Source organism: Haliotis cracherodii, unplaced genomic scaffold (assembly GCF_022045235.1).
Source record: "Haliotis cracherodii isolate W230 unplaced genomic scaffold, xgHalCrac1.p SCAF_31, whole genome shotgun sequence".
Classification (NCBI taxonomy): domain Eukaryota; kingdom Metazoa; phylum Mollusca; class Gastropoda; order Lepetellida; family Haliotidae; genus Haliotis; species Haliotis cracherodii.
In genome coordinates, this window is record NW_027266288.1 from 3,240,671 (window position 1) to 3,263,318 (window position 22,648).

At 38.7% G+C, this 22,648-nt stretch overlaps 2 protein-coding genes across 2 annotated transcripts; both read right to left on the reverse strand.

The window, feature by feature from the left end:
• Nucleotides 1-2,141: 2,141 nt before the first annotated feature.
• LOC139477159 (beta-porphyranase A-like) lies at nucleotides 2,142-5,597 on the reverse strand. The gene is made up of 3 exons (XM_071259710.1): nucleotides 5,325-5,597; nucleotides 3,869-4,013; nucleotides 2,142-3,620 (listed from the first exon to the last, which is right to left on the reverse strand). Exons 1-3 carry the CDS (start codon nucleotides 5,550-5,552, stop codon nucleotides 2,161-2,163), a joined length of 1,833 nt encoding a protein of 610 aa, XP_071115811.1. The 5' UTR covers nucleotides 5,553-5,597; the 3' UTR covers nucleotides 2,142-2,160.
• Nucleotides 5,598-16,266: 10,669 nt separating this feature from the next.
• Nucleotides 16,267-22,427, reverse strand: LOC139477153 (beta-porphyranase A-like). Its single transcript, XM_071259703.1, has 3 exons — nucleotides 22,156-22,427; nucleotides 20,752-20,896; nucleotides 16,267-17,757 (listed from the first exon to the last, which is right to left on the reverse strand). The coding sequence occupies exons 1-3, from the start codon at nucleotides 22,387-22,389 to the stop codon at nucleotides 16,298-16,300; spliced, it is 1,839 nt and encodes a 612-aa protein (XP_071115804.1). The 5' UTR covers nucleotides 22,390-22,427; the 3' UTR covers nucleotides 16,267-16,297.
• Nucleotides 22,428-22,648: the final 221 nt, after the last annotated feature.

The following is a 22,648-nucleotide window of genomic DNA, read 5'->3' on the forward strand; positions in this document are numbered from 1 at the left end:
GGGGACCATGGACACGTGCCCTGCCGTGTGGTTTATTCGTATGTTCTTGATAAGGGAACACGAAGCTTATCTGTGAACCTTGAAAAGTCGTGACAACAGGTACACCTTGTATGTCACTATGTGTAACTCCGCATGCAACTCACATGCTTTCACAAGTTTTCAGGACATGTAAAAGAGGGTTAAACAACATCCTATTCATTCACATTACTGTATCAAACATGTAAAAAGGCCCACAGTACATTACGGCCAAATTAAGACGAAAACGTTAAAATATGTGCACCCTATTATATGATGTACAGGTAATAAGCATACTATTAGTTCTTGAAGGAAAACTTACGATATATACGATACAATTATAAAAATAGCTTAAATAGGAGGAGGCACGGTTGGCCCAGTCATCTCAGGCGCCTCAATTCGCTGTGCAGAGTTATGTCCCTTGGACATGTTAGATATCTATGATGGTGGGTTTGAATCTCGGGTCACCTCGATTTTATTTTTCTAGGTTTGCAGTGAACAATACCCACCAAAGTTGAAAACCTGTATCACTTCGGGCTCCCACATTAAACTGACACGTCGTAATATAACAGGAATACTGTTAAAGGCGGCGTTGAACCCATACTCAAACGTGTTCTAGGCAAGATGTATACCATCTATTCTGAAATCAAGCAGTGTTTTAAATTGGAAACAATTGTGTCCTCATTATACAGAAAGTAGGCCAATATATCCCCACCCACATGCCTAGTCCCGATCAACCAACAATGATGATGATGCCACCATCAGATGAGCACCTTCAGAATACAGAATCTTCTCGTGGTTGCCGCAGGTCACGTGTCTCAAAGACAAACAACCACTTTTTGTGAGACCTCGTCGGACGCGAACTAGCGACATTTGCATCGTCAACCCGACAGGTATCAGACTGAGCTACATCCTTCCACACTGTGAAACCAACCTCTGTACCCTTTGTTTTTTTTCCACATTTTGTTATATTATTAATTTTGTTGTCCTTACATGTACATAGATATGCTCTCTGCCTCATGGCATTCATTCACCTGATGAAGGGGTAAGCATATAGTCCCAAACGTTGTGTTCTTCAAAATAAAGAAGTTTACATCCATATATTCTCTTCCTTATGTGCAACACTTCTAAATGCCATTCAAAAACTCAGAGTATATTACTTTTCTATGATCACATTAGTGTTAGCTTCCATTGTCAGATGCCATGCAAAAACTCAGAGTATATTACTTTTCTATGATCACATTAGTGTTGGCTTCCATTGTCAGATGCCATTCAAAAACTCAGAGTATATTACTTTTCTATGATCACATTAGTGTTGGCTTCCATTGTCAGATGCCATTCAAAAACTCAGAGTATATTACTTTTCTATGATCACATTAGTGTTGGCTTCCATTGTCAGATGCCATTCAAAAACTCAGAGTATATTACTTTTCTATGATCACATTAGTGTTGGCTTCCATTGTCAGTTGCAAATCACCTATCAGGGCCAATCATCTGTTTCTTATTAGCTGAATATTCTCATATGTTTGGGAAGCAAATGTAGTATGCAAGCGTGATGTATGTAATATTTATTCCTATTATATAATATTTACCATACGGAGACACAAGAACGTAATCATTTCTTTATGTTAACATTAACGTGCCGAAAATGATTGAATGATATACATATCGATATTCACTTCAGTAACGTTGGAAAGCGCGTAGCAATAAAAAAACACACCTGTGTGGACCGCCTTATTTATGAAATAGTGTCAACTAAGTTGCCATGTTTCGACCAAGTTTGTTGGCAAAATCACTCACACATCGGGAAACCACTATCTAATGGCTCAGGGAATGGTCTGCACTTTTTAAAGCCAGAAAACACCACATCGTTGTACAGAGCTTACTAAAAAGAGAACCTGCCAAGTGGCTTAATTGCCATGTCTATCTGATCAAAATACCAAGTTTATTGGATTTGTTTATCATAGTAATAACACTAACCATTTTATGATCAATCTATTCCTTATGGCTTCAGTATATTGTATCTTTCACCCCACTAACATACTTATTTGCTTCCTATAATAACCTGTCACCTGCTCCTCGCAAATCATACCTCATATGTGATTTGAATCAAAACAAACAAAATATTTGTTAAGGGAATTTTATCTACTGAAGTTTTCCAGCAACAAGTGCGACGGATGTCACGTGGCCACCGTTCCCATCAAAGGTCATGCTGACGGTGTTTGTTGTTTTGACCTGTGATTCAGGGACCATGAACACCCACACGTTCCATTTTGTTTTCCCCTCAGTCTTCATAGCATCAAACAGCATGTAGCTTGTAGACAGCGTGTTGCCATTGAAAACAACAGTACGAGGTTTTGCATTGGCATTCTTGTCTCGGCTAGCTCCCACTCTAAGATAAGATGTATGGAAGCCAGAGCTGGGTAGATGGATGGTTGTCTGCGCATGTCCGTTGTTGATGGGGATGAGCATGTCCTTGCCATAGTATGTGATCTCGTTGTCCGTGCGTATTCCGTTAAAGTTGTAGTTGGTTTTAAACTTGTAGAAGCAGGTTGAGGATCCGGGGAGACCAACGGTGCCATGAAGCTTGGATCTATCGAACTTGAAATCAGCATTCATAGTTGGTTTATCATTTGCGAACAGAACGCATGTTTCTTCACCCGTAGAGGGGTTGATCCAACTGTTTGGAAAATCCAGTTTTACATTCTCAAATTTGCTGCCATAGTTGTGGAGAAGAACTACCATCTCTTTGGTGTGAGGGTTTGCAAGGGCAAGAGGTGCAACTATTCTCTCCTGTCCATTGTATTCACTTGAAACTCGGAGAAACCTTTGATCATAAACAAAGTTTTTCCAAAACAGGAAGAATTTGGTCGTTTCAAGGGGATGACCATCCATGGTAAATAAGGAATAACGAAGGGAAGTATGACCCGGGTATTGCTCGTTTGAGAGGAAAAAGATTGTAACTCGGTCGATAAACTCTCTCATGTTAAGGAACGAAAACATGAAGCCGTTTGGTTGATAAACGGTTTGAAAGTCCGTCAGTCCATTTTCAAAATCGGGGTCAACTCCGAACATATTACCTAATCCAAATTCAGTGTTAACTAACTGAACATTTTTTCCTTTCTTTTGATGAGAGTAATTCTCCACCATGTCAATAGAAGCAAACAGACGAGCCTCGTTGATGCCAAAGTAGCTGTGACTTCCACCCGATACACGCAGATAGTTGTAGGAGTGGAAAGAGAAAAAGTCCAAATGATCAAGAGACATGTCCAGAAACTTAGCAGTTTTCTTCCAGAAGGCGAAGTTATTTTCGTCTGCTTGTCGTAAGGCCATACTGGTGTACGATGGCCCTGCAATTTTCATTCCAAATCTTGACTTCAGCTTGTCGGCGACGGCCCTGTGGAAATCTACATTCGTTTGTGGGTCAATTATCTTTTCAATCCAATCAGGTTCATTGATGACTTCAAACATGTAGGGAAGTCGCCCGCCTGAGTAGTCCTTGGCACTCTGAACCATCAGCGACACAAATTCTGATGCAGCGTCAACATTGTTGGGGAATTTACCTTGATGATGAGACTTATCTATCCAGCTGGGCCAGTGCTGACCTGTAAAGGAGGAACATAAACAATAAGATAATAACTCAAACATACTCTTCCATGTTTGACTAGTATGTGTGTGGATAGATGAAGGTGTAGACATTTAACACTGTTTGGGTGAATAACAGATTGTAGGTATTCTGATGACAGGGTTATGAGGAGTGAAATCGGATTCGACATCTGTTTTGTCATCAGGTAACTTTAATAAAGCTACAGTGCTCTTTTTACATCTTCTTGTAACTTATCACTTATGATACCTTCTATGTTCCAGACCATGTTGTCGATGTAGTTCCCATATTCTTTCAATTGTTGCATATACCAATTCCATGTCTTTGACTGGAGTGCATGGTCCTGGAGATAGGTGGGGTCTGGGTAACCATGGTGACTATGGCTTTGCGGCCACTGAATAAAACAAAATAAGATAGTATGGATGTGCAAGGTTTTTAATGAGGAAGAAAAAATACTTGCATAACGTCTGTGTTAGGATTAAAGGAACATAATTGTTTTTTCAACGACAGTATTGTCGAAACCAACATTAGTTTTTAAAGGATATTCATTATGAGATTAACGATTAGAGTATTATTTTGTTGTGATACATATAGGTAGCTGAACTGCAGTACTAACATGCATATGTAATATTGAACAATACCAGTGTACAACCTTGATGAAGATTCCAACATACCTTATTTGATACTTTTGATAGAACTTTATATAAGACTTTGAAGACACATCTCAACACCAAATATTTATTTATGTTTCTAGTCTAAAATACCTACATCGATTGTATGACTATGCAAGAACATGTTCCATAACCTAACCCATAGTCCTGTGATTCATCATTTGTGTTTAAGTGTATTACTTACATAACTTTTCTTTCAAATGAACATTGTGAAAAACACCCCATGCTCTACCCACTCAGTGTATATGTCCTCTGGTGAGAAATATAGAGTTGTTCTTCATTTCAAAACATTTATACTTTAAAATAGTCGTGCAGTGACACATGACTGATCTGACCTCTGAAGATCCGAGGTAGAATAGGTCTTCAGCAACCCATGCATGCTGTAAAAGGCGACTCTGCTTGTCGTAAGAGGCGACTGAAGGGATCGGGTGGTCAGTCTCGCTGACTTAGTTAATGCATGTCATTGATCCCGATTGCGTGGATCGATGCTCATGATAATAATCACTGGATTGTCAGGTCCAGAGAGACTCGATTATTAACAGACCGCCGTCATATAGCTGTGCGGCGTTAAACAACAAACCAAACCAAACCAAAACATGATAGATCTAAAATGTAATTGCACCTGTTACCATGTTTCAATGAGCCCAGGTATAGGCTTTCCGGATCAAGGGTGGTAGTTGATGTGGATTTTGGCCAAGTGGCCCCACAGAGCGAATTTCCGTTTTTTAAATCTTTGTGCTACTAGGTAGCAATTGAATTCTACTGAGTCTATCTATATGAACATGGGACTTTGCAGCAAAGGAACGCACTGAAAAAAAAAAGTATGAGAAATGATATGAGCCTTTAGCATATATAGATAGATCAATCCACACACTCCAAATGTCTCATTCACTGTTGGTAGGAACACGACTTCGTACAATATACCCATCAAAGCATGGTTTCTGCAGGCATACTCAGATATTGAAATCATTGATGAATCATATCAATTCCTAAAATCGGTTCTTCATGAAAGATGCGTTTTACTTCATACGTACATCTGGAAAGAGACTCAGGTCTTCGTTCACCCAACGACCGGGAGCCGCTCCAATAGATTTAATCTTTGGAATAAGGTTCAGTTGCGTGAGGCCATTAATTTTGTTCCACCTTTGAACTTCATAATGGACGCGTCCACCCTGGGCGAGCCACTCGTTGTGGATTGTGACGGTTGTGTCCGAGAACGCCGTTCCCAACAGCAGCAAGGTGCAAAGAACCAGTGGTAACATCCTGCACTAGAATTATCACCTTTATGTTAACCAGCGTGGACTTTTAAATATTTGAAACAAAGCTGTAATCTGCATGTGAAAGGAACATATGGCAGCTGTGAGGTGACCGAGGAAACATATTTGATACATGAGAAAACAAAGTTAATGATAAGGAAATGTGTGTCAGACTCGAGAGAGCTCCTCTCCGCGTTTCTGAAGTATTCAAACGTCAAGCATTTGGCAACCTGAAAGTTTAATTTTTACATTACCAATGATATAAAAATGTCATGTCATGAGGGTCATACTGTATTCCCGTGAATAGCCGGGGTAGAATAGGTCTTCAGCAACCCAAAAGGCGACTATGCTTGTCGTAAGAGGCGACAAGCGGGATCGGGTGGTCAAGCTCGTTGACTTGGTTGATGTATGTCATCGATCCCAATTGCGTGGATCGATGTTCATAATCCAGACTCGATTATTTACAGACAGCCGCCATATATCTGGAATATTGCTGAGTGCGGCGTAAAACAACCAACCAACCATACTGTACCATGCCATTGTTACTCGTTCTCTTAACTATATGCTATACTATTTGCCTGAGCCAAACTTCATTAAAGGCTGCTGTAAAGTTGGGATGTAAGGATTTTTATTAAAAGATGATGTACTTACATATCCAATATTTTTTCTTGCAAAACAGAAGCACATGCACGATAACAAAGCTACGTTTCACTGAATTTCGTACAGTTAAAAAGGACAGACACTTAAAAAGATATCAGTGTTTTGTTGTCATACAGCAGTAATGACATCAAAGGTGGATGGGATCGAAGAACTCGCAACCAAATATTTTTGACATTGAGGGAGTATGTGAATTATTACTTATCGTTAAGAAATAAAGACACGTTTATCGTACAATAAAACAGTGCAGGAAGAATAAACCACGAGGGGCGCATTTATGAGATCTCAGCCTCATAAAGGATGATGATATTTACCCGTATTTAAATATGATGACTCCCTCAAAAGAATCCGACCTCGGCAAAGTCGGACAAGTCCATTTTATGCACAGGTGGGTATTTCTCACAGTACGCACGTCAGTTACCTCTACCACTTCTTCCAATACCGATTATCATATCTATCCCGCTTTTGGATGCGATCGTTCGACCTTCGCGTTTATCTGCGTTGCCCACCTCCTTCTACCCATTAGACACTTCTCTCTCGAAAAAAACGTCGTCCAATATACGACGTCACCAAGTTGCGAGCGCATGTTCGAATCTCCAGAAATGACGACATGGCGGTACTTTTTTTTTCATCGTGAAATAAACCACGCCTCTTTCTTCATTGTTCTTTTCGACTTAGCACGAAGCTGTCGCAAGCATTTTATAAATGTAAACATCGTAGTACCGAGGACCAGATAATCAGTAATAAACAAAACATGTCAAAGCATCATCATAGCATTCATCACCAGAGTCCTTGGTTCCATAGGCATGAATTTGAAGAGATATTTAAGTGAATGGAAATATAGTGAGTGGGTGGGTGTGGATGTGAAAGCACGTTGAGTTAAATTGAAACTAACTTGCTTGAAGGGAACATGTGGAAATTCAAATTTTTCTACTTCCGTTTCTCATTAAATATAAACAGAGTTTATTGCCTCCAAGTTTCAGGCCATAGGCTCATAGAACATACATGATATCAATAACGTGTATGCATAAATACATGAAAGGAATATAATACATACATAATATATCAGTGAATTGTGAGTGACTCACGTAATCTAAAAGCGTGGTAGATATATTTAGCAAGTTGTGTAATAGTGTATTTACATTTGGAAGACACAAGATTTACAAATTTTTCATATGATGGATTAGTGTGAAAATATGTATCAATAAAATGTAAACGTAATTTTGAATATGAAGTACAAATAAGAAGGAAATGATATTCATTTTCAATGTAGTTGAAGTCAAATTTTTGACATTGTGGGCAAAATCTTTTTGTTTTCTTCTATATGGGTATGACTTCCAGTTTCGATCATAAGTTTATGACAGCTGCATCGGAATCTTGTTAGGGTTTCTTTATAGACTTCTTGTTTACTTCCTGAAGGTACATTTCTATTGTTAATACCGATTTGAAAGTTAAATATGTTTTAAGTTTTGATTTTTGAGATAGGTTTTCAATCCAACGTTGTTGACCACAGTCCACGATACGTTGTTTGAATTGTAAAATAAATATTTGCGGATCTCCAACATCTTGAATTATACAGGCGTAGCCAAATCCATACTTGAAAAGAATGTTTTTTTTATATATGTTGCCCAGGATATACGGCCAGCTTCATCTAATTTGTACATCATTAAATACGTTTGCTTCGGTAGACGATCAGTGTTCATAGAGATTAATTTTGTCCAGTATTTAATACATTTACTGATATAATACACATATAATCGCTGTCTTCCAGTTTCACCAAGAACAGCGTCATTGCTTGCATTATTGGGTAGGTTAAGACTCCGTTTGTAATATTTAGGACCATCTCTATAGTTTCGTAGTATTGGAACCCCCAAACTTCAGAGCCATATGTTAATATTGGTAAAACCATGGATTCGAACATCTTGATTGCAGTAGTGATTGGTAATCCTCCACATAGATAGTTTATTTTATAGATATAATGACATACTTTTTCTGCTTGTTGTGCAAGTGTTGCCGTTGCTTTTGTCCACAGCAATTTAGGAGTGAAAAATAGTCCCAATAAGTCCAATTTTCATAGGTCCTTAAACGTCCACCATTTCTAAAAACGATTCTCTTTGATTTGTTCATATTTAGAGACAGGCCCCATTTTTTACAAAATTCACTTATACAGTTGTTCTGTTGTTGTAATCTTCCAGTGGTATCGGCAGTGTTGGCAACACCATCGGCGTATAATAAAATCAAATATTTGGTGCTTCTTCTGAGATAAATATTCCACGACAGTCAGATTGATTTAGTTCCTTGACCAATTCATTTATAAACAGACAAAAGAGTGTCGGGCTGATCATGCATCCTTGTCGTGTTCTAATGAAATAGTTAAAATATTATCAGTTCTCACACAAGCTTTTAGTTTCGAATACATATCTCGTAGAATGTTTAGAACGTTCCCATGGATACCATATTTCAGAAGCCGATGACAAAGCAAGTTATGGTGAACACAGTCAAACGCTTTACTGAAGTCAATGAAGAGACAATAAAATCTTCCACCGGTTGATTTTGATAGATATTCCTGTAGCGTTCCATATAATGTGAAAATACTGTCGACTGTTGAGCGTCCTTTTCTAAAACTAACTGGTTTTCATATAATATATTATTGTCATCACACCAAAGCTGCAGGCGTTCGTTGATCATTTTTGTGAATATTTTCCCCAAAACGGGTAATAAAGAAATGCCTCTATAATTATTCACACTGTTCGTATCGCCATCTTTATACAGCGGACATATAACTGCTCTGCACCATGATTCCGGATAAACACCTGATTTCATTTTCTCGTTAAACAGTTGCACACATATAGAAACAATAATATCCAAAGAATTCTGAAATAGTTCAGAAGAGATCCCATCACATCCTGGTGCTTTATTTGATTTCATGTTAATAATGGCTGTCTTCACTTCATCACTTGATATCTCTCTGTTTCTGGAAAAATGAAAACCATCCCCAAGAACTGATACTGTTTGTGTTCCTCCAACATTTTATTTTCTTGATTTCCTTCCACAGTTTGTTGTTATCACTTTTTATCTCATTAAATCTATCTCTGAGTGAACGCTGAAATTCATCTTGTTTCTCTTTGCATAATTCTTTAAAGGTTCGTCTGTGCTGTTTGTATACTTGGTAATCTTCATCTCTATCCGTGGTTTCTCATTAAAGAACCCATCGAATAGAAGTAAGGAGAACTCATATGAAACCATACGTTACAAGGGTTACGAGATCGAATCCCGTCAGTATTTCTCTCTCCACCTAAATACTTGTACACACTTCACCTTTGAAGGTGGCCTGTGTCATCAATATTATTCTCCTTCCGTTTCTCATTAACGAACAAGTGGAATAGATGTAGGGGGACATTACTGATTCGAATGAAAATTATGTTTTAAATGTTACAAGATCGTCAGTATTTGACGCTTCACCTGAAGACTTGAACACCCCTTTATTATAGTAAAATAATATGATATGACCAAACAAATAATCTGATAACTTCTGCCATTCTAAAGGGACGACTCTATGTAATAAAATGCAGGTTTTAATATTAACACTTAAATGAAAGTGACAAAATCGTTTTCGTAACCCTACTGTAAAACGTCAATGCCAAAGAACAGTCTCGATAATTCACCTGCATAAAAGGCAAAATGGTGATGAAAATTATTTGAATATATGTCACTGAAAATCAGCAGTCAGAGTTAATAGTACGATTCCGATCATATCATGAGAATGTGTTTATGAATCACTGTCACACATGTTTTTCAAATAATGCTTCAACACAATTCAGTCGTTGAGGTAGGCGTACCTACAGAAACATGTCTACGCTTTTCCGAAAACGAAACTTATTTAACAGTACCCCAAAGTGATGATTTATATGGCAATTCATAAAACAAAAAAACAAACAGTTGTAGGCTAACTAGATAAAGTTTTTGAAATGTCAGAATGTTGTGCATATACCGTACCACTTATGGCGTACATGGTCATGTCACAATGACGTCGAGTGAAGTACTGACATTAAATTACATTTAAATGTCTTATAAAACAGGAGTGATTTCCAATTTCAAAAGTTTCTTTCGCTGATATCTCAAAACTATGCTTTCTGTTTCATGAGAATTGAACCTACCAGTATTTCAGATTGTGTAGAGTTTACCAAGTAAAGGTGATAATTTAATCGGTTTGTGCTATATCTTGATCCTACCAGACTAAAAGGATATAAATTTAACCAGTCGAGATAGTTTTCCCTTATCTGAATATGTCAAGGACACTGTTATCACGGAGAAAGATTTAATTTATTTAGAAGTTAAAACGTTTTGTAGATCTCATTAAAAAGAACATTTAAAACATATTTCATAGCAGTACGTTAATTCATAAACTGGTCATGGTACCAGGTATACGTGAAAGGTCAGAAACACAGGCATAGGCAAGCGAACTGTTCACTTGAGGCAAAGCACGGAACGCATGATGCAACAGAATTGCATCGGGCATATTTTTGTATCACTGATGCATGTGGAAATATCCTCCACATGTCTGCCATTAAACATTTTGGACGTTTCACAGAGGCCTTGAATGGTGTAAACTCAAACAACTTTTGAAATGTTCATAGAGAGTGCATGTTCAAGTGTACCTCAACAGTTGTCGATGTACACACCAAGGGCTGATGTTGTTGGACAATTCTAGTCGTAAAGGGAAATGTGACAAAAGGAAAGTTGAAGTCACCCCTGTTGTTAATTCGTATGCATAGAGCTAAATATGAAACAGGTGTAGCTATTTCACCGGTCTCTTCTATTTCTAGTTCATGTAGGTAAATCAGCAGAAGGGATTTGGCTATCTGGCTATTATTGAACGACATTTGATCTTCGATATGACTGAAACTTAACTTTATTTTATTGGCCATATACTCTTTTTCCGATTTTGCCAATCTTAGCAGAAATTCTGATTCATATAAAACAAGAAAATATCCAGCAAGAAGAGGAACAAAATGTGTGTCCATGGGGATGACAACTTCCTGTCTAAATGTGGTATCCCCAAATTTCACAAGTACCAATTTTTTCTGGAAGTGTAACATTTGAAATATTGTTTTTGCAATAAACTTGAGACTATATTTGTTTTCTTTTTTGACAAATTGTTATGAACTTTATAAGACAGAGGCAACTGTATCTATGGTCACCACGTTTATTGACAAATGCCCCGTGGATCAAGGTCTCAGGTTTTTCCTCGCGTTTGCCATGGAGGTAAGTGGTGTACAAAGCTGACAAACTTAATTATGTGGCATGATTGAACTTAGTTCATTTCTGAGATTGCAAAAATACAAGGAAATCCAATGTGTTGTTGACAATATGCATGGTATTGAATCCACTGGGTCAATTAGAATATGTAAATATATAGCAACTCGTACTTTGATTTTCCTTAGAATTGTGGTTAATCCGTGGCACATGGACATTTGCATTTGCTGGACTCATAAAATATCCTTGTTTTTACGGGTATTTATGGAGCTATGGACTCCGGTACAAAGAGGAATGGACATGTCCTCAGGTTTTAGAGTCAGGTCAAAAGTTGATAGTAATGATGCATAGTTTTCACAGATTTTCTTCTCAATTAGCATTCTGGCCTTAAATGTGGAATTACCTCCGATGGCAGTTCTCCAATGTTTTTCTTATAAAAAAATATTAATGCAGTGATTTTGACATATAATGACTTTGTTATTTGAGACCTTTGCAGTAGAAACAACTACACACTTTTCATGTTGGGCAGCCAGATTTTCGATGAAAGCTGGCTGGGCCAGACTATGTATGTATGTATGTATGTATGTATGTATGTATGTATGTATGTATGTATGTATGTATGTATGTATGTATGTAAGTATGTATGTATTAATGTATGTAAGTGTGTATGTATGTATGTATTAATGTATGTAAGTATGTATGTATTAATGTATGTAAGTGTGTATGTATGTATGTATTAATGTATTAATGTTATGATACGTATCTTAACGCACACCAGTTCAGTTGATATGGTATGTAGAGGTTATGATACGTATCTTAACGCACACCAGTTCAGTTGATATGGTATGTAGAGGTTATGATACGTATCTTAACGCACACCAGTTCAGTTGATATGGTATGTAGAGGTTATGATACGTATCTTAACGCACACCAGTTCAGTTGATATGGTATGTAGAGGTTATGATACGTATCTTAACGTCCCGAAGAGCAAAGCACAAAAGGAATATGGAAAGGTAAACTGTGATATCCCTTGAACTTTTCGATGTTATTGAAGTGTTTTGGATTAATGTAATCTTGGTAAGGAATGTCAGCAGGCGCACGACAATAGTCAAAGACCTGACACAAGGGTAATGTGTGTTTTATCCAAAAAAGTTTAATGATCCGTGTGTTCAATAGCAAGCCAGGAGTGTTGTAGGTTTCTTTTACATGATTTCATATACATATATATTTATCATACCATCTGTCAAAGTTTATCCTAAATACATAGTTAGCACACCTCTTTGTGGTATCTCCAGATTATGTTTTCTTTTTTGTGTGGTTCAGATTGACAACGCACCCTTTAAAGTGGGTTCAGATTGGTGTTCTAATGCGTGTTATATTCAAAATTGGCTTAGTAATTGAATATGAAATAGTGCTTTGCGTCAAATAAAAGCTGACTGCTTGTTGTAAAGTTAAACAAAAGCCACAAGAGACAGGTTCCTGGTCACACAGTTTTACACTCTGTCCCAAGCAGCTTATATAAGTAACATAGTAAGTATATAGTAAGATGAATATATCAGGTGATCAGGCTCAGTGGCTTGTTTTATTGTCTTTCATCGAAAGTAAAATCAATTCTTGTAAAATACTATTTGGTTTTGGTGCAGATTTCTGTCCTTTATGAGGCCTTACGTAGATAACTAGAAACCAGATCTTGGTGTCTAGTGGGTAAAGCAGCTTCAAATTTACTGTATGATATACACATGATCCAGTTGTTGGTGTCCCAATCTGAAAGTGGATGTAGTAGCGATGGGGTTCAAACTTACTGTATTATATACACATGATCCATGTCTTAGTTGGGTAGCCTAGTGTGTAAAGCAGCTTCAAATTTACTGTATAATATACACATGATCCAGTTTTTGAACCAAACGTGACCTATTGACACGCGGTGTAAGAACTAAAGCATGTGCGATAATGTGGAACTCAAAAGGTGTGAACAGTGACAGTAACGGAGAAGGTTGTGGTGACACAGACTTTCAAGGTCAGAAATAGGCAGTTGAGCTTCTTGCAAGTTATTTGTATTTGTTGGCCATTTATGTGTAATCTTTGCCCAGCAGAAGAAAGTATAACATTTTAAAGTTGGATTTGAAAACCCCCCAAAAAGTTCACAAAAGACTTTCAGAACGTTTCTAGTCTGTACACAGTTACCGAAACAGTGCATCCGTAAGGTACAAACCACAACCATGACACCCGTATCAAAGACGTCACAATCGAATACTCCTTCATTGTTTGTTTCATTTCAGCCACTATCATACATGAATGTATACTTACTGCTGCCCGGCAGTTTAAGTGGATATGAGTTGGTCTATAAAACGCACTTCAAAGGAATGTTTTACAAGCGTATGAAGTACAGAAAGGGAGTAACAATGATTCAGATAACAATCATTCTGGTAATATATGAAGATAATAGCAACTTTCAACACGGAGGCATCACCATGATTCAAAATCTTGATGAATATACATTTCGTCAGGTGTACATGGCAAGGCGTGTAGGAAGGAGTGAGTGAGTGAGTGAGTGAGTTAGGTTTAACGCCGCTTTTAACAGTATTCCAGTTATACCGCGGCGTGTCAGCTTAATGTGGGAGGAAAGCCCAAAGTGATGCAGGTCTCAGACGTTTACCACTTCGGTGAAACCCACGAGCACGGGTATGGTGCTGACAAAACTAGAAACATAATCAGGGCGAACCGGGATTCGAACCCACAATCATAGGTTTCTGGCGTGCCCAAGGGACGCAACTCTGCACAGCGAATCGCGGCGCCTTAGACAAGTGGGCCCCCCGTGCCCCCCGTGTAGGAAGGAAGATATATTATAAGTTCTGTATAATTCGTACATAACCGTTTCCCATATGTAAACAAAAGTCGTCTTCAGAAGACTATATCGTATACACCTTTTCGAGTATGTCCCCTGGTAGAATTTAGTGACCTATCAACCATGTGATAACCTCTATATACGTTCTGTATAATTCCTACACAACCGTTTCCCATATGTAAACAAAAGACGTCTTTAGAAGACCATATCGTATACAGCTTTTCGTTTATGTCCCCTGGTAGAATTTATCAACTATGTCCAACGTGTATGCATTATTTTAATTCAAACAAATCTCGATTTTACGTTTCTATACATCAGTATATAGTATAGTATTTAGCATTTAGGATCACCATTGTAACAAAGCGGAATAATCACTCACTCACTCCAACTGTCAGGTAACCACTGTTTAACACCTACAATTGTCGGTATGTTGTAATATTCTTAAAGCTTTTGGAATGCACGTAACTTGATTGTCGTCATATTAACGTAGCAAGAAGGATCATAACTAAGTGGATTCTTGAAACGTCATGACGTTTAGTGTTAAGGTAGTTAACATGTACTACATAAATTCACGTGTACTTCACAGAACAGTGCAACAGAATCTATAACGTTCACACTCATTGCATGAACCCTAGATGTGCATGGTATCGTGTTAAAAAAGGTCTCTAGAGACCTATACTGTAAGAGATGGGGAAATGGATCGGGTTGACGACGTGGATCGTTGCTTAATATTGTTTACTGGAATGTCTTGTCAAGACTCGATTATTTACATGCCGCCTGTATGCAGCCTGAGAGTTGAGTTTGGCGTTAAACAATAAACAAGCAAACAGAAAATTCTCGCAAATAGTGAGAGTGAGTGAGTTGGGTTTTACGCCGCTTTTAACAGTATTCCAGTTATATCGCGGCGTGTCAGCTTAATGTGGGAGGAAAGCCCGAAGTGATGCAGGTCTCAGACGTTTACCACTTCGGTGAAACCCACGAGCAGGGGTATGGTGCTGACAAACCTAGAAACATAATCGGGGCGAACCGGGATTCGAACCAACAATCATAGGTTTCTGGCGTGCCCAAGGGACCCAACTCTGCACAGCGAATCGCGGCGCCTTAGACTACTGGGACACCCGTGCCCCCTCTCGCAAATAGCATACCCTTAAATATTTTATTATAACTTTAGTTTTGCCTTGATTGTTTTCCCTGATCGCGAAACAAACACACTAATTGCCAATTATGACCTAATTGCTAACAGAAGATGGCTTTACAAGCAATCCATACAAACTGCTATTGGACACAGCACACAATTTTCGTTTGTTTTCAGTCAAATTAACAGCAGCGTGTGTGCCTGCTATCGTTATGACCGTTTCCACCTTCTGAAGGCTAATTAATCCAAATTGAGAGTTAGAGTTGTTTCCTTTTTTTCTCCGTGCACAGGTATATAAAATATAACGAGTTTGAACGTTGCAGATTATGAACACTTCATAGCTGATAAACAGAATTGTTGTTCCAAACAATACTAAATGTAATTTGCAGACAGAGACACTACAGTTTCTTGTAGATTTAAAACCGACCTTGTACCTTTAAAGATACAAATCTAATGAAAACAATTCACGCCCACTATCCTTCCAGAATATTTTCTTCCACTAGCGATATTTGTGGCTGAGTGGAGCTTCGTATTGTAAATGTCATACATTTGAAGCACAGAAATATATTTTGCGAGCTTAATACATACTTGTAATCGTATTGTAAGATATTAACGATAATGAAAGACACGAAGGTAATAATTGAAGATTAAGACATATTGTTTTTCACGACAGTAGCTTTAGAAACCAAGTAGGAATAACATGCCTGAGTGTATGTTTTGTTTATGATATGGTGCTAACTGATTTGGAGCCATGTACATCTTTCCGTCTGTATCGTACCTCAAGGCCTATCTGTTCGTATCCTCTAATAACATGTGAACGTCATGGATTTGAATCAAAATTCTTAATGAAATTTTTATTTACTGAAGTTTTCCACCAACGAGTGCAACGGTTGTCACGACGCCACCGTCTCCATCAAAGGTCATGCTGACGGTGTTTGTTGTTTTGACCTGTGATTCAGGGACCATGAACACCCACACGTTCCATTTTGTTTTCCCCCCAGTCTTCATAGCATCGAACAGCATGTAGCTTGAAGACAGCATCTGGCCATTGAAAACAACACTACGAGGTTTTGCATTGGCATTCTTGTCTCGGCTCACTCCCACTCTAAGATAAGATGTATGGTAGCCAGAGCTGGGTAGATTGATTGTGGTCTGTGCATGTCCGTTGCTGATAGGGATCACCATGTCCTTGCCATAGTATGTGTTCTTGTTGTCAGTGAGTATTCCGTCAAAGTTGTAGTTGGTTTTAAACTTGTAGAAGCAGGTTGAGGATCCAGGGAGACCGACGGTGCCATGAAGCGTAGACATGTTGAAATGGGAATCAACATTTAGAATTGGTTGACCATTTGCGAAGAGAACGCATGTTTCTTCACCTTCAGAAGGGTTGATCCAACTGTTGGGAAAGTCAAGTGTTACATTCTCAAATTTACTGCCATAGTTGTGGAGAAGAACTACCATCTCTTTGGTGTGAGGGTTTGCAAGGGCAAGAGGTGCAACTATTCTCTCCTGTCCACTGTATTCACTTGACACCCGGAGAAACTTTTGATCATTAGTAAAGTTCTGCCAAAACAGGAAGAATTTGGTCGTTTCAAGGGGATGACCATCAATGGTAAATAAGGAATTCCGAAGGGAAGTATGACCCGGGTATTGCTCATTTGAGAGGAAAAACACTGTTACTCTGTCTATAAACTCTCTCATGTTAAGGAAAGTAAACATGAAGCCGTTTGGTTGATAAATGGTTTCGAACTCTATCATTCCATTTTCAACATTGGGGCCAACTCCGAACACGTTACCTCTTCCAAATTCAGTGTTAACTAACTGAACACCTGTTCCTTTCTTGACATAAGAGTAATTCTCCACCATGTCAATAGAAGCAACCAGGCGAGCTTCATTGATGCCAAAATAAGTGTAATTTTCACCCGATACACGCAGGTAGTTGTAGGAGTGGAAAGAGAAAAAGTCCAAGTGATCAAGAGACATGTCCAGAAACTTAGCAGTTTTCTTCCAGAAGGCGAAGTTATTTTCGTCTGCTTTTCGTAAGGCCATACTTGTGAACGATGGTCCCGCAACTTTCATTCCAACTCTTGATTTCAGCTTGTCGGCGACGCCCTTATGGAAGTCTATATTCGTTTGTGGGTCAATAATCTTTTCAATCCAATCAGGTTCATTGATGACTTCAAATATGCGGGGAATGCGTCCTCCTGTGTAGTTCTTGGCACTCTGAACCATCAGCGACACAAACTCTGACGCAGCGTCAATGTTGTTGGGGAATTTACCTTGATGAAGAGACTTATTCATCCAGTTGGGCCAGCTCAAACCTGTAAAGAAGTTACATAAACATTAACAAACAAAAAACGTAAGTCAAACATGATCATCACGTGTTAAACTGCTTTATGAGTAAATGGGTGAGTGTGGATGGATGAAGTTACAAACATTAACAACTGTTGGTGATAGTGGGTATTCTGCCGACATAATTGCTAGGAGATTAGGAGATCAATGGAACAGTCAGTAGCCTAAAACACCAGGGTAGGGGTGGGGGGCACGGTTGGCCCAGTCATCTAAGGCGCCGCAATTCGCTGAGCTGTGTTGTGTCCCTTGGGCACGCCAGAAACCTATGATTCTGGGTTCGAATCACGGTTCGCCCGATTATGTTTCTCGGTTTGTCAGCACCATATCCGTGCTCGTTGTTTCACCGAAGAGGTAAACGTCTGAGACCTGCACTACTTCGGGCTTTCCTCCAACATTAAGCTGATACGGCGTGATATAACTGGAATAATGTTAAAAGCGGCGTTAAACACAACTCATTTACTAAAGCACAGGGACACCATGCGCTCTGTCTTCAGTTATCTTTTAGAATCTATTCCAATTTTTGTCCCCCGCCGCGTGAATGCGCGAAGCGGGGGATACAGTATTCACGACCGTCCGTACGTCCCACCTGTTTGTTGCCGCGATATCTCAAGAACTAAACACTGGATTGTCTTCATATTTGGAACTATGGTGTATATACAGACTCTGCAGACACCAGTCGGTTTTGGTGACCTTGACCCCATTTTCAAGGTCACAGCAGGCAAATCTGCTTTTGGAGTTGGAAAACGGTGTTGCCGCGATATCTCAAGAACTAAACACGGGATTGTCTTCATATTTGGAACTATGGTGTATATACAGACTCTGCAGACACCAGTCGGTTTTGGTGACCTTGACCCCATTTTCAAGGTCACAGCAGGCAAATCTGCTTTTGGAGTTGGAAAACGGTGTTGCCGCGATATCTCAAGAACTAATCGCAGGATTGTCTTCATATTTGGTACTATGGGGTATATACAGGCGGGGGACATTTCGTCACTTTGTGACAAATACTTGTTACATACTTCTTGAAACGATTTAATGCCTGAAGTGAGTGAGTGCATGACTGTGATTCTTTCATCACAAGGGATACAGAATAGAGGAACCTCACCTTTCAATAGATATTCATGAGTATATCTTGAATGGCAAATACGAAATCGTCGCATAATGACCTCATAAAATCTGGACTAATAACCTAAGTAGATGTAACCGATATTTTGTTTAATTTTATTTAACTTATTTATACCTACTTAGGTACCCCACTTCCTTTGCATTAGATCGCGGATGTAAGATCTAATCAAGGGTTTATAATCAATGTATGGGATGAGAAGTGGTGTCACAGATTTGTTGAGTGATGCTTTTGCAGCTGCATCGGCCATAATGTTACCAATGATACCAACATGGCTTGATAACCCACAAAAGATGATGCCAGTAGCAAGATCATTAAATAATTCAAGAATTTTGATTAAAAGTGGATGTTTAAATGACATATTTTAATCAATTATGTGTAGATTGGTTTTTGATATATTTTAATGCTGTTAAAATAGCGTTTGCCTCTATAGTGAAAATGGAACTGTTATCTGGCTATCGTGAAGATATTATTCTGGGTCAAATGACAGTGGCACTAGCAACAGCGCCACCATCTTTGGATCCATCTGTAAAGATGGATTTATAAGTGTCAAAAGTGTTTCTTAACTTATTGTATTCTTGTTGGTAAATTAGTTTATTGGTATCCGATTTCTTTTATTTGGATAATTTTAGGTCTACCTCTGGCTTTAGCATTTGCCAAGGAGTCGATGAAAACAGTTGAGAGGGATCTATATCTTGCAGTTTAATGTTAGAAGCCGATAGGGCAGACTGGATTCTGATTACGAGTGGTTGAACAGGAGATGATTTTTGTATTGTAAGTATCTTCGTAAAGAGGATTAAAGACGAAAATAAAGCTGGATTGGACTTATTCGAATATAATTTGGTGATGTATTGCAAGGTTAAGTCAGACAGCGTTGTTTTAGGGAGGGTCCATCAGCCTCGACAACCGGGGACTTTCGAAAAGCACCAAGGCATAGTTTTAGTCCTTGATGGTTGAATCCAGTTTTACGAAATTACTCTTGCAAGCACCAGCATACACAATAGTTGGTTGGTTGGTTGGTTTGTTCTTTAACGCCTCACTCCGCAATATTCAAGCTATATGACGGCGGTCTGTAAATAATCGAGTCTGGACCAGACAATCCAGTGATTACTATCATGTGTATCGATCCACGCAATGCATCAACCAAGTCAGCGAGCCTGACCACCCGATCCCGTGAGTCGCCTTTTACGACAAGCATAGTCGCCTTTTACGGCAAGCATGGGTTGCTGAAGATCTATTTTACCCCGGATCTTCACGGGTCAACAATAAATGGGGCCATAGTCCAGTTTAGAGCGAATTAAGGATCTACATAAGTGATGAAGGGATATCTCCTTCCCCATTTTGAACAGATCTAGGGCCTTCAGGCATTTTGTCTTATGGTATTTAATATGTGGCAAAAAAGTTAACTGATGGTCGAAAATTTATCCTAAAATATTGTCTTCTTTTACAATCTTGATTGGAGTGGCCTCTAAAAAGAGTTTGGGGTCTTTATGTGGTTTATATTTGCGACAGAAATGTATACAATTCGTCTCGGTCGGCGAAAACGTAAAGCCACTCTCAAGATATCATTTATGAAATATATTCAGACACAACTGTAATTAGTGTGCAATAACACGCATGTTTTTACCACGACATGAGATATTAAAATCTTCCATAAACAATGACCTATCGATTGAGTCATTTAATACTTGTGATAGACTATTTATTTTTATACTGGACAAGGTAACAAACAAAATACTGCCTTGTGGAACTCCCTGATCCTGATTATAATGATCAGACAGGATTCGTCCAACACAAACTTGACATTGTCTGTCAGTTAAAATAATGCCAGAAGAAACCAGACCTTGTATGTTCCAGACCATGTTGTCGATGCCGCTCCCATAGCCATCCAGTTGTAGCATATAGGACGCCCATGTCTTTGACTGGAATGTATGGTTCTGGAGATAGGTGGGGTCGGGGTAACCAGGGTGACTGGGGCTTTGGGGCCACTGAAAAAATATATAATATGCATGGATTTGCCAGTTTTTGTATGGAGGAATATATCTTCATATCTACATTACTTGCATTTTCGGATTATTTGAATACAAATGTTTCCAGGAGAGCATTGTTTTGAAAGAGTGATCATATATGAGAGTAAGAATTAGGTAATCATAAGGTTATCATATAGTAATACATTTACTTCTTTTCTGAACCGCACATGTAATAATAAAAAAAATATTGGTATATAACCTTCATGAAGATTGCACGATACCTTATTTGATACTGTTTGATACTTAAACGTGCAATATGTGCTACATGTAAGGCTAGCAAATGTTTTAGACATACAAAATAACAACTAGTTATTTATGTCTTTTTAAAAAAAAAGCTACATTGATGTATGAATATGTGTAAGAATATGTTTCAACACCTAGCCCATTGTCCCGTGTTTCATCATTGTTGTTTAAGTGTAATGCTTGCATAGCGATTCTCTCAAATGGCCATCGTGAAATATACCATATGTTTTACCTACACACTTTATAATTTGTCACGGGATAACTATAGCGTTTTATTCAAAGCAACTTTGAACATCTAGTTTAAACATTTTCTCTTTGTACTCCCTCAAATAATTATGTAAACTGTTTACGTACCACACTTCGCCTTCATGGGTTTACTTTGAATCGATACAATGTATGCGTGCAGTGATACATGCCTTATCTGAGATGGTATGCCCTAATATACACAGGTATAGACTGTACAGATCAAGGGTCATGGTTGATGTCGATTTGGGCTAAAGCACGCGGCTCTGGTATTTAAAACCACTGGTAAGATTTTTTCTGGTTGGTTTGTTGTTTTACGCCGCACTCAGCAATATTCCAGCTATATGATGGCAGTCTGTAAATAATCGAGTCTGGACCAGACAATCCAGGGATTGACTGCTGGTAGGAGGCAGCGTGTAGTTTACTGAATTCGAACACATGTCTATATGCACATGAGATCGGATCCAACAAACATTTGCACAAAATGGACACACTCAATCTATATCAGACAAATCAAAAGTTGAAATATTGGCGATGATCTGTATATGGATACACACACTCTCACTCACTGTCTCACCCCCTTTGTAAAGTAGGTAGGAATACAGCTCCTTGCAATATACCCATCAAAACATAGATTCAGAAGGTATACTGAGACTTTGAAATCATACATGAATCATATCATATCATTAAATCAGTTTTTGCACGGAATGTGATTTTTACGTCATACTTACATTTGCAAAGAGAGCATCTCTCAGGTCTCTGTTCACCCAACGCCCGGGAGCCGTTCCGATAGATTTACATTTAGGAATTAGGTTCGTTTGAGTGAGCCCATTAATCTTGTTCCATCTCTCAGACTCATAATAGACCCGTCCACCTTGGGCGAGCCACTCGTTGTGGATTGTAACGGTTGTGTCAGAGAAGGCCTCCTCCCACAGCAACAAGGTGCACAGAACCAGTAGTAACATTCTGCAGTGTAATTAGAATACTTCTATTCCCCAACATGGGCTTTTATGTTCTTTTCAAGGCTGTAATCTGCATGTGAAAGCAGCATGTGGCAGCAATCAGGTACTCCGTTACACATACTTGTGATAAGGGTAGGGCAAAGTAAACAAGAAAACCTTGATGCAGATCATCAAAGTTCCCCGTCATGTGTGATGCCTTACAAACGCATAATTATAACGTTACTGAAAGGGCATGAAGGAGAATTATTCTACTAACCACAAA